At 48.1% G+C, this 12026-nt stretch overlaps 1 protein-coding gene across 1 annotated transcript; it reads left to right on the forward strand.

Annotated features, from left to right (window-relative positions):
- The first annotated feature begins 6887 nt into the window (after positions 1-6887).
- Positions 6888-9139, forward strand: LOC109758394 (mannan endo-1,4-beta-mannosidase 2). The gene is made up of 4 exons (XM_020317244.3): positions 6888-7668; positions 7821-7943; positions 8081-8295; positions 8379-9139. The coding sequence occupies exons 1-4, from the start codon at positions 7072-7074 to the stop codon at positions 8779-8781; spliced, it is 1338 nt and encodes a 445-aa protein (XP_020172833.1). The 5' UTR covers positions 6888-7071; the 3' UTR covers positions 8782-9139.
- Positions 9140-12026: the final 2887 nt, after the last annotated feature.

Consider the following 12026-nt stretch of genomic DNA (forward strand, 5'->3'; position numbering starts at 1 on the left):
CCCGATGATTGGCAAGCCATAGAAAATAAATGGATCTTCAAGAAGAAGACTAACGTTGATGGTAATATTACAGTCTACAAAACTCGACTTGTCGCAAAAGGTTTTCGACAAGTTCAAGGAGTTGACTACGATGAGACCTTCTCACCCATAGCGATGCTTAAGTCTGTACGAATCATGTTAGCAATTACCGCATTTTATGATTATAAAATCTGGCAAATGGATGTCAAAACTGCATTCCTTAATGGATATCTTAAATAAGAGTTGTATATGATGCAACCAGAAGGTTTTGTCGATCCTGAAGGTGCTAACAAAGTGTGCAAGCTCTAGTGATCCATTTATGGACTGGTGCAAGCCTCTCGGAGTTGGAATATACGTTTTGATGAGGTGATCAAAGCATATGGTTTTATACAAACTTTTGGAGAAGCCTGTATTTACAAGAAAGTGAGTGGGAGCTCTGTAGCATTTCTAATATTATATGTGGATGACATATTGTTGATTGGAAATGATATAGAATTTCTGGATAGCATAAAAGGATACTTGAATAAGAGTTTTTCAATGAAAGACCTCGGTGAAGCTGCTTATATATTGGGCATTAAGATCTATAGAGATAGATCAGGATGCTTAATTGGACTTCCACAAAGCACATACCTTGATAAGATTTTGAAGAAGTTCAAAATGGATCAGTCAAAGAAAGGGTTCTTGCCTGTGTTACAAGGTGTGAAGTTGAGTCAGACTCCATGCCCGACCACTGCAGAAGATAGAGAGAAAATGAAAGTCATTCCCTATGCTTGAGCCATAGGTTCTATCATGTATGCTATGTTGTGTACTAGACTTGATGTGTGCCTTGCTATAAGTATAGCAGGGAGGTACCAAAGTAATCCAGGAGTGGATCACTGGACAACGGTCAAGAACATCCTGAAGTACCTGAAAAGGACTAAGGATATGTTTCTCGTTTATGGAGGTGGCAAAGAGCTCGTTGTAAATGGTTACGTCGATGCTAGCTTTGACACTGATCCGGATGACTCTAAGTAACAAACCGGATACATATTTATATTGAATGGTGGAGCTGTCAGTTGGTGCAGTTCCAAGCAAAGCATCGTGGCGGGATCTACGTGTGAAGCGAAGTACATAGCTGCTTCGGAAGCAGCGAATGAAGGAGTCTGGATGAAGGAGTTCATATCCGATCAAGGTGTAATACCTAGTGCATCGGGTCCAATGAAAATCTTTTGTGACAATACTGGAGCAATTGCCTTGGCGAAAGAATCCAGATTTCACAAATGAACTAAACACATCAAGAGACACTTCAACTCCAGCCCTGATCATGTCAAGGAGGGAGACATAGAGATTTGCAAAATACATACGGATCTGAATGTGGAAGACCCGTTGACTAAGCCTCTTCCATGAGTAAAACATGATCAACACCAAGACTCCATGGGTGTTAGAATCATTAAAAATGTAATCTAGATTATTGACTCTAGTGCAAGTGGGAGACTCAAGGAAATATGCCCTAGAGGCAATAATAAAGTTGTTATTTATATTTCCTTATATCGTGATAAGTATCTATTATTCATACTAGAATTGTGTTAACTGGAAACTTGATACATGTGCGGATACATAGACAAAAAAAGTGTCCCTAGTAAAGCCTCTACTAGACTAGCTCGTTAATCAAAGATGGTTAAGTTTCCTAACCAGAGACATGTGTTGTCATTTGATGAACGGGATCAACATCATTAGGAGAATGATGTGATGGACAAGACCCATCCGTTAGCTTAGCATAATGATCGTTAAGTTTTATTGCTATAGCTTTCTTCATGACTTATACATGTTCCTTTGACTATGAGATTATGCAACTCCTGAATACCGGAGGAATACCTTGTGTGCTATCAAACGTCACAATGTAAAAGGGTGATTATAAAGATGCTCTACAGGTATCTCCGAAGGTGTTTTGTTGGGTTGGCATAGATCGAGATTAGGATTTGTCACCCCGAGTATCGGAGAGGTATCTTTGGGCCCTCTCAGTAATGCACATCATAATAAGCCTTGCAAGCAATGTGACTAATGAGTTAGTTACTGGATGATGCATTACGGAACAAGTAAAGAGACTTGCCGGTAACGAGATTGAACTAGGTATGAAGATACCGACGATCGAATCTCGGGCAAGTAACATACCGATGACAAAGGGAATAAAGTATGTTGTCATTACGGTTCAACCGATAAAGATCTTTGTAGAATATGTGGGAACCAATATGAGAATCTAGGTTCCGCTATTGGTTATTGACCGGAGAGGTGTCTCGGTCATGTCTACATAGTTCTCGAACCCGTAGGGTCTGCACGCTTAACGTTCGATGACGATTTGTATTATGAGTTATGTGTTTTGGTGACCGGAGTTTGTTCGGAGTCCCGGATGAGATCACGGACATGACAAGGAGTCTCGAAATGTTTGAGAGGTAAAGATTGATATATTGGACGATAGTATTCGGACATCAGAATAGTTCCAGAATGTTTCAGGTATTTTTCAGAGTACCGGGAGGTTACCGTAACCCCCCGGGAAAAAGTAATGGGCCTCATGGGCCATAGGGGAGAGAGGAGACAACCCACAAGGGGTGGCCGTGCCCCCCCATGGGATTCCGAATTGGACTAGGGGAGGGGGCGACGCCCCCCTTTCCTTCCCCTCCTCCCTCTCCTTTCCCCCTTCCCCCCTCCGGAAAAAGGGGGGGCGAATCCTACTAGGACTAGAGTAGTAGGACTCCCCTCTCCCTGGCGCGCCCTGGTGGCCGACCTCCTCCCCTCCTCCTTTATATACGGGGGCAAGGGGGCACCCCAAAGCACATCAATTGTTCTCTTAGCCGTGTGCGGTGCCCCCCTCCTTAGTTTACTCCTCCAGTCATAGCGTCGTAGTGCTTAGACGAAGCCCTGCGCGGATCACATCACCATCATCGTCACCATGCTGTCGTGCTGACGAAACTCTTCCTCGACCCTCTGCTGGATCAAGAGTTTGAGGGACGTCATCGAGCTGAACGTGTGCTGAACTCGGAGGTGCCATACATTCGGTACTTGATCGGTTGGATCGTGAAGATGTTCGACAACATCAACCGCGTTAAACTAACGCTTCCGCTTTCGGTCTACGAGGGTACGTGGACACACTCTCCCCTTCCTGTTGCTATGCATCTTCTAGATAGATCTTGCGTGATCGTAGGAATTTTTTTAAAATTGCATGCTACGTTCCCAACACCTATACCATCCAATGATTTTACCTTCAAAGATAAAGGGAATAATTCCTTCTTAGCTTCATTCCTAAATGGACATGCAAGCTTAAATAATCCACAAAGTTCATCCATAAAAATTAAGTGCATATCAGGATGTATTGTTCCATATCTTGCATAGAGATTAGCATGCAATTTTTCCAAAATACTAAGAGGGATTTCATAATATTTTTTTTCAGTTGGTGGAGGCTCATCTCTTACCACTTGCGCTCGGGGCGAAGATACCCCGAACAAGCCTCTCAAAGGATTATCTTCCATGGTAACAAGTGTAGATAAAATTCGACACGTATAATAAATGTTTACATACCAAAATCCACTTACCAAGAGAGCTTCACTCCCGGGTAATGACACCAGAAAAGACTCTTGATGACCCACAAGTATAGGGCATCAATCATAGTCCTTTCGATAAGTAAGTGTCAAACCCAACGAGGAGCAGAAGTAAACGATAAGTGGTTTTCTACAAGGTAACCTCTATAAGTGTTGTAAGATAGTTTTGACATGTAGTTCGATTGCGAAATAGTTGATAGCAAGTAACAAGTAACCAAAGTAACACGGTGCAGGAAGATGGCCCATTCCTTATTGTTGCTAAGGACAAGCCGGTGATAGTTCTTATAGTAATTAAAACGCTCTTGAGGTCACACGGGAATTTCATCTAGTTACTTTTACCACGATTCATCGACTTACGTTCATTGCCTTAATAAGTTTTCATCTGGGTGGACCAGAGCTAAGGTGCTATTATTACTTGAACAAACAACCTACTTATGGGTATACCCTACATGCAAGCGTCCGCAAATACAAGAGACGTAATTAAGATAAATCTAACCATAGCATGAAGCATATGGATCCACAACAGCCCCTTACGGAACAATTCATAAACTGGGGTTTATGTTTCAGTCACTCCCGCAACCCATCATCTACAAACTAATTTCACAATACCTCCCCCAAGACCCAAAGGTGGTGAAGTTTCATGTCGTCGACGTTCACTCGACACCACTAGAGGAAGAACAACATAACATATCATCAAAACATTGAACGGTGATCAACTTCACATGATTACTAATAACAAGACTTTCCCATATCCTCAAGAACAAACATAACTACTCATGAATCATAATTGTGTTCATGATTAGAGGATATAAATATGTGTATAACAATTTGAACACATAATCTTCCACCAAGTAAACCAACTAGCACCAACTACGAGATGTAATCGACACTACTAGCACCCCAGGTACCAATCTGAGGTTGGATACAAAGATTGAGCACGAGAGATGAACTAGGGTTTGGAGATGAGATGGTGCTGGTGAAGATGTTGATGGAGATAAGTCCTCCCATGATGAGAGGAGCATTGGTGATGATGAGGCTTCAATTTGCCCCTCTCTGAGGGAAGTATCCCAGGTGAAGTCGCTCCACAGGAGAGCAAAAGTGCTCCTGCCCTGGTTCCGCCTCGAGACGATGGCGACTCGTCCATAAAGTCTTCTATTTATTTTTTCTAGGGAAAATGGCTTCATATAGGAGAAGATGGGCAGCAGTGGACCTCTGTGGGCCCCACAAGCCTGGCATCTGCGGCCCCGTGGGCTTGTGGGCCCGTCGAGGCTCTTCTTTCTTTCCAGTATTTTTGATATATTTGAAAATATATCTCCTTAAATTTTCACGTCATTTTGAGCTTCGGAGAATTGCTATCTCTATAGTAGCTTTTTCAGGTCAGAATTCCAGCTGTTGGTAATCCCTCTTCTTTTGATGTATCTTGTATTTTATGAGATGAAAGACATTATAATTGCATCAAAATATGGAATGTGAATTCAAAATAGTATAAATAAGTAGGAAACCATGATGCAAAATGGACGTATAAACTCCCCCAAGCTTAGACTCCACTTGCCCTCAAGCGAATGTCGAACGCAATAAACATGACTACAAGTTTAGAGAGAGAGAGAGAGATGTCGATAAAAAGAAAATACGGACATAGCAGCATCATGCTTAAAAGCATCATTATAACAACAATTATCATTCATAAAACTTCTCATGACCAAGTAACAATCTATCTACATGTCAAGGTATAAACAATAAACTCTCTTGAAAACTAAAACTATGTTCTTTGTCATTCCAGCAATTACGATTCATCATACTTTCTAGAAGAGTCTATGTAAGAGCTTTAATTTGGCAAAATTCACATGCTCAACTATCATACAATCTTCTACTGATTGCTGGTACTCAAAAGCATATTTTTAGAGCAAACCATTTCCATTCAATTTAAAGGAAGATAGGGGTTTCCTACAAGGACCAGGGAACCAATCCAGTCGAGCATTATTGTCGAGTTCAACTTTCGTCGCTTGACGCTCACTTTCCTCCATCCCACTTGTTTTCCTTCTCCCTTATGCTTCTTCATCCTCCTTGCTTACCCGCTTCTTTCACCCTAGCTGATTGAAATGACTAGGTAATAAATTGTTGTCTTCTTACAAACATAGAGTGAATGTTCGCATATTCATCTAACAAGTTGTCTTGCACTCTGATGCTCCACCTTGGAGAGGTATTTGTTCACTGTCGAGGACAGACTACCGCCATCGAGGTAGTAGTCGATGCGGCCATGCCTCTTGGTGGATGCCGGGGAAGACATGTCATCTTTCTTCATGGTGATTGGGTGCCACTGGCTCCCTCCTTGTCGTGGTGTCCAATCTGGAAGTTGTGGATGCGTGGCGTGGAGGGCGTCTCCTCCTTTACGTGACATTTGATTTGGATGCCGTGCTGGGCTGCAGAGGACGACGAAACATACCACAGTCGATGATTGACAATAAAGCACTATCTCGATCTGCCGCCCAAAATCTTTGTCCATCATGGCAGCTTCGGCGAGGAGGGCGGCTTCTACCTCTCGTTGTCTGAGGAGATCAGCTTCAGCTTGATGTTCGAGGGAGCCGTGGACGCCGAGGGGTACGAAGACCGTGGGCGGCTATGATAGGATCCGGAGCTCCCCCCTCGAATCCGTACGAGCGCACCGGGAACGACTTGGAGGCGTCGGACTTGCCCATCGCGGCGGTCGGTGGTGGAGGTGTGCGGATTTGAGAGAAGAGAGGAGATGCGGCAGTGTGGTGGTGTAGGGCTTGCGTCCGCAATCAACCGACTTAAACAGTTGGGGGCAGCCGGACAGGCTGGCACTGCTTCAATGCGGGCAACTGCAGGAGTAACCTTCTCGGTCGCCGTGCCGGTCAGCTGACATGAATGCGGGTAGGCGACCGTCGGATCACATCCGCTTTGGTCGGCATGAATGCGGGATGAAGGAAGAGAGAGGGGTTTTGAGTGGGTCCGCGTTATCTCTAATGTGGTAGCGGTCTAACTCCTGCAAACCTTCCCTAGTTGGATAGGAATTTGCGGGATTTCGATGTCCAGTTCGGTATGGACAAAATTATTGACAGTGGTTGGATGATCAAAATTGTTGGGACCGTGTGGCCCAGACATTTGCGGGTGATTTGATGATCGGTGCTAGAATCGCTCTAATGAAGAGGGCAAGTTGCACTGGAGGAAATCACATTTGGAATTTTATAAAGGTCCTGTAAGCAAAGTAATATCACTAGTCTTCAACCCTACTCCCCGCCGAATATAACTGTTTACCTCGGGCAAAGCTACCACCACCAGTACCACAGTGTGCAGGTCCCCCCTCCTGCTTCACGCCTCACCGCCGCTGCCTCCCATCCCACTAGTCCTACTCTTCACTCCCGCCTTCTAGAAGTAGAGGCTCCATCCCCCACTCGGAATGGCGCTCCTCTAGCAGTAGCACCGCAAAAGCTCCCCAAGAACACCCCACCGGCACCAAACAATGGCGGCGTGCAACGGCCTGTTCGTGTACCACATCCTCGGCCTGGCCTCCCTGGTGGCCGTCTTCTACTTCTCCCTCCTCGGCGAGGTGGACCTCCGCTTCCCCGGCCTCCTCCCGTCCTCCGGCGCGTCCCAGCACTCCCACGACGCGTCCCTGCCGTTCGTGGAGCGGCGCGGCGCGCAGCTCTTCCTGGAGGGCCGCCCGTTCTACATCAACGGGTGGAACTCGTACTGGCTCATGGACCAGGCGGTGGAGCCGGCCAGCCGCCACCGTGTGTCCGACATGTTCCGCGCCGCCACCGGGATGGGGCTCACGGTGTGCCGCACCTGGGCCTTCAACGACGGCGCCTACAACGCGCTCCAGCTCTCCCCGGGACACTTCGACGAGCGCGTCTTCAGGGCGCTGGACCTGGTGGTCGTGGAGGCCCGGCGGCACGGCGTGCGGCTCGTCCTCAGCCTGGCCAACAACCTGGAGGCGTACGGCGGGAAGACGCAGTACGTGCGGTGGGCGTGGGACGAAGGCGTCGGCCTCACCGCCTCCAACGACTCCTTCTTCTTCGACCCCGCCATCCGTGACTACTTCAAAGTCTACCTCAAGGTAAATTAGTTGCAGCATCGTGCCCACAGCATCAAAGTCTAGCTAGTTGATTTTTTGCTGTTATTTTTAGCACCCCAATTGACGGGAAAAAAGTGTCGGTGGCAATTTTATACAGTAGTTAAAGTTGCAAATTTTACTTTGCTTTGGTGCAGGCATTGTTGACGAGGACGAACCACTTGACGGGGGTGCAGTACAAGGACGACCCTACCATCTTGGCGTGGGAGCTGATGAACGAGCCCAGATGCATCTCCGATCCGTCTGGTAACACTCTGCAGGTGAGTCGGTCGATGCTACTATATCGCATTTATTGCCGATCTGCGTCCACGAGCCTGTCCGTGCGAATTTGATGCTGTGCATTTGGGTTTCGGGGTGATTTGTATACCGTATTCTGATTTGGCTTTGATGTGGGCAGCGCTGGATCGAGGAGATGGCGGGGTACGTGAAATCGATCGACCGTCGGCATCTGCTGACCGTCGGCACGGAGGGGTTCTACGGCCCCACGAGCCCTCCGGAGAAGCTGAGCGTGAATCCGGGGCACTGGTTCAACAACTACGGCCTCGACTTCATCCGCAACTCCAAGATCTCCGACATCGACTTCGCCTCCGTCCACCTTTACCCGGACACCTGGTAACCATCCCCATCAACAAATTAGCTACTACGAGTACTCTGAATTTGTCGAAGCAGTGGATGAGACGCCAGCTGAATTGCAGGCTGCTGCACGCGGATCTGGAAGAGAAGCTCAAGTTCGTGACGCAGTGGGTGAGCTCCCACTTCGAGGACGGCGACACGGAGCTCGGCGGCAAGCCCGTGGTGCTGACGGAGTTCGGGCTGTCGCATTTGGTCAAGGGCTTCGAGCAGTCGCAGCGCGACGCCTTCTACAAGTCGGTGTACGACATCGTCCACGCGTCGGCCAAGAGGGGCGGCGCCGGCGCCGGCGCGATAGTGTGGCAGCTCGCCGCCGAGGACATGGAGGAGTACCACGACGGCTTCGCCATCGTGCCCAGCGAGACGCCGTCGATGCAGAAGCTGCTGACGGAGCAGTCGTGCCGGCTGGCCGCGCTGAGGCACGGGGAGGAGGAGGCCAAGAGGATCCTCAAGGCGGTGTGCGGCTGACCCGTGATCTGTCTTGCGAGGTGTGGCTTTTTTGCGTGCTCATGTCATGTACTGTTACTGTGTGTCCGTAGGAAATCGACACGAAATGGACCGAAGGGATCCATGAAAGGTGGCGTGCTCGGCGCCGACGTCGGCAGATCTGCCTCTGTATTTTCCTTGCTGTGTTGTTGTACTCGTACGTGCCCTTGACCTTTGGTGTTTAAGTCATTGTCGAGTGGCAGCGGAGGCTAGTTATATTCTATAGTCCTCGAATAGTGTTTTGTCTGCACAAGAGATATTTATATGTACGCCTGTGTACGCATAAGAAAAATGCAGGCATGTTCCGCATGGAAATGGAGCACCGACGAATCCTTGCTCATTGTGCTTGTGATCCAGTGATTGTGGCGAGGCATAGTATTGATTTTCATCCATTTGTGACATCTCATTAAGTAACTCGGCATTGAGCATGGACATGAGTGGTTAAATTATTTAACTTAAATATGATGAACTCATCGCTGTTGTGACCACAAAGAACCAACGGCGTGCTGCAAAATAGGGAGATCAAGCAGGCAGGGGTGCTGCAAAAGGTAAAGACGACGACATCCAAGATGGGGGAGGAAGCGTATCGTATTCGTGGCGTGAGGACGAGGGCGAGTGAGTGGGGATACCGGGAAAGAATAGCAATGTGATGGCCTAGAGCAGGAAGGGGGACCAACTTGCGACACCCGGATTCACGAGGAAAGAAGTGGTAGCAGTAGGGCACAATTTCGTGTTTTGACCCTTTTAGATACAAATTCAGGATCTGACCCCGGTTTGAAAAAAATTCGGGATTTGACCCTTTTGCTACTGCTAGGGGCTCCGACGGTAGGGTTAGACAGCCTACCGCCAGGGCCTCTGGCGTTAGGATGCGACGGAGGGGGACGGCGGCCGTTTGTCTGTGCTGACGTGGATAAGTACCTTACCGCCAGATCCCCTGGCGGTAGGCTGTCCAACCCTACCACCAGAGCCCCTGGCGGTAAGGTGTGGCTGGGTTTTGCCGTGCAAACCTTCTGTAACGAAAAATTCAAGGGCCCTGGCGGTAGGTTCACCCTACCGCCAGGGGGGGTTGCGGTAGGCTGTGTGACCCTACCGCCAGGGTCTTTGGCGGTAGGGTCCTGTGTTTTATTGTTTCAGGTTCATTTGTTTGCTTCTTTTCAAATTCAATATGACAGCAACATCACAACAAGTTTCACAAATATGACAGGAATATCACAGATCTTAAACAATTAAAATTGGGCATCACATACACATTAACAAAACTTGAAGTGCATAGAACATTTCAAACGAACTTCAACTAATTAGTAAATGGAGTTCCGCATAGTTTCATAAATAGCAAACACATAGATCCACAAATAGCAAACACATAGTTCCACGAAGTTCAACCACTAGACAAGTTCCACAACCACCAGACAAGTTCAACCAAACGAAGTTCAACCAAATAGCAAACACATAGACAACCCAACTACAAGAGCCAACTATCGAAGAGCATAATCAGTTGCTCCTTCCCCTCTTGGAGGTACGGTCCTCGTTACTCTTTGAACGAGTCTCTTCAGTCTTCTTCTTGGGCCGTCGAGTAACCGGTCTCTGGAAAGGGTCCGGACTCAGCAAATCCTTCTTCTTCGGATTCCTCTTCGGCAACTGAGATGGTTGAGATGTTTGAGTTGGTGGAGGTCCATAATCTTCATCGTACTCCTCCTCCCCGTTGAACTCATCCTCCTCATCCTCCTCCTCCTCCTCCCCTTCTTCATGTGTGGCCTCCTCCTCCTCCTCCTCCTCCTCCTCCTCAGCCAACCTAGACGACGAAGGAACATGGCTCGATGAGCTGATGTGACCCTGTGTGGCTACAGGCCGATAAGCTTCAACCGACCCAGCTCCAGCACACCCAAGCAGCCCTACTAGCTTGCGGCAATGCTTCACGAACTTCTGCACTCACAATGAAACAAGGGCATAATAAGTATCAGGTTTATGATTGCAAGTGAACAAGATGCATCTGTTCTGAGGAGGCTGAAATTGTACCTTCATCGCCCCCCTCATTTTGTTCTCAGATTGTACGCTCCCGGGGATATCACCTAGTGCATCTGAGGCTTCAAAGATGCATCTGTTCAGCTCACCAGACTGCAACGGCATAAGTCAGTCACGATGACGAATACAATAATTTAAATACAACCGTCGGATCAAACTTACCACTCTGTTGATGAGGGGTGCAAACTCCCTAAATCCACTGTGCATGTCTCTGATGCCGGTCTGGTAGGCCTCTTCCTCGGGGTCATCCCTCTCCAGCTCCGCGATGTCTTCCGCCGTCCACTGAGGCCTGAGACGAAGACGGTGCTTCTGGCCATCATCGTACCACCTCATGTGTCGGTCCAGGTAAGCATCCCAGTCCGTCACTTTCCTCTCCATGTCTTTCCGGTACCTCCGTCGGTTCCACTCCGTCACATGAATTTTATGCTCCTCTCCCCAGTCTGTGATCAACTGATTCTTCTGCCGGCTCATCCTGCAAGGCATAGGCCACAAGAAACATCATAATAAAGTCGCCACGCAATGAAATCATGTGCATAGAGAACAAAGCGCTCACAGGTGGAGCACGTGGCCGCCGGTATCGGTGGGCTGGCCCGGTGGGGTATGCTGATACACCCCAAACTGCGTGGCCACGCAGTGTGGCAAGTGCCACTCGACGGCGTACACACAGATCATGGGCACGATGCACCGCCAGAGACCAGGGTCCGCATCGCACGTCACGTTCAGATCAAAGTCCCACTCTCGGTCATACGGACACCAGTTTACCTATTACATATACGTTGGTAAGTTCCCACTCTTGGTCAAAAGTGGAATCAAAGAGAAAGGTGTTGAGCGAGTTCATATACCTGCATATGTGTCAAAGCGTCCAACTCGTTGGTGTAGGTCCTGTACGAAGTCTTGTTTAGGCCCGTGTAGAGTTTGACAACGTCCCACTCGTAAGCTACGGTGGGGTGTCGAGTCTCGTCGCCGTCTTCGCTATAGGTACCCCATGGGCGTCTTGGCATCTTCTCCGGACGCCCCACCGGCAGCCGCTCCCACATCCAAATGGAGAAGGCCCAGACAAATCCACCCATATTGGACTTGTCTCCCGTCCTCTGCGTTGCGTCGTCAAGCTGCAAAACATCAAATGAGGATCAGATATAACAAAATGTCATGGACACACTTTCGTAGGTAGTTAGGCAATTAGATACTCTCTTACCGAACGGTAT

This window comes from Aegilops tauschii, chromosome 3 (genome assembly GCF_002575655.3).
Source record: "Aegilops tauschii subsp. strangulata cultivar AL8/78 chromosome 3, Aet v6.0, whole genome shotgun sequence".
Taxonomy (NCBI): Eukaryota; Viridiplantae; Streptophyta; class Magnoliopsida; order Poales; family Poaceae; genus Aegilops; species Aegilops tauschii.

Excerpts from the sequence above, each read along its gene's own strand:
- LOC109758394 (XM_020317244.3), top strand. The coding sequence starts at position 7,072 with ATGGCGGCGTGCAACGGCCTGTTCGTGTACCACATCCTCGGCCTGGCC. Across the intron at positions 7,944-8,080 it reads CGTCTGGTAACACTCTGCAG|CGCTGGATCGAGGAGATGGC; the intron begins GTGAGTCGGTCG and ends TGATGTGGGCAG. Across the intron at positions 8,296-8,378 it reads CACCTTTACCCGGACACCTG|GCTGCTGCACGCGGATCTGG; the intron begins GTAACCATCCCC and ends GCTGAATTGCAG.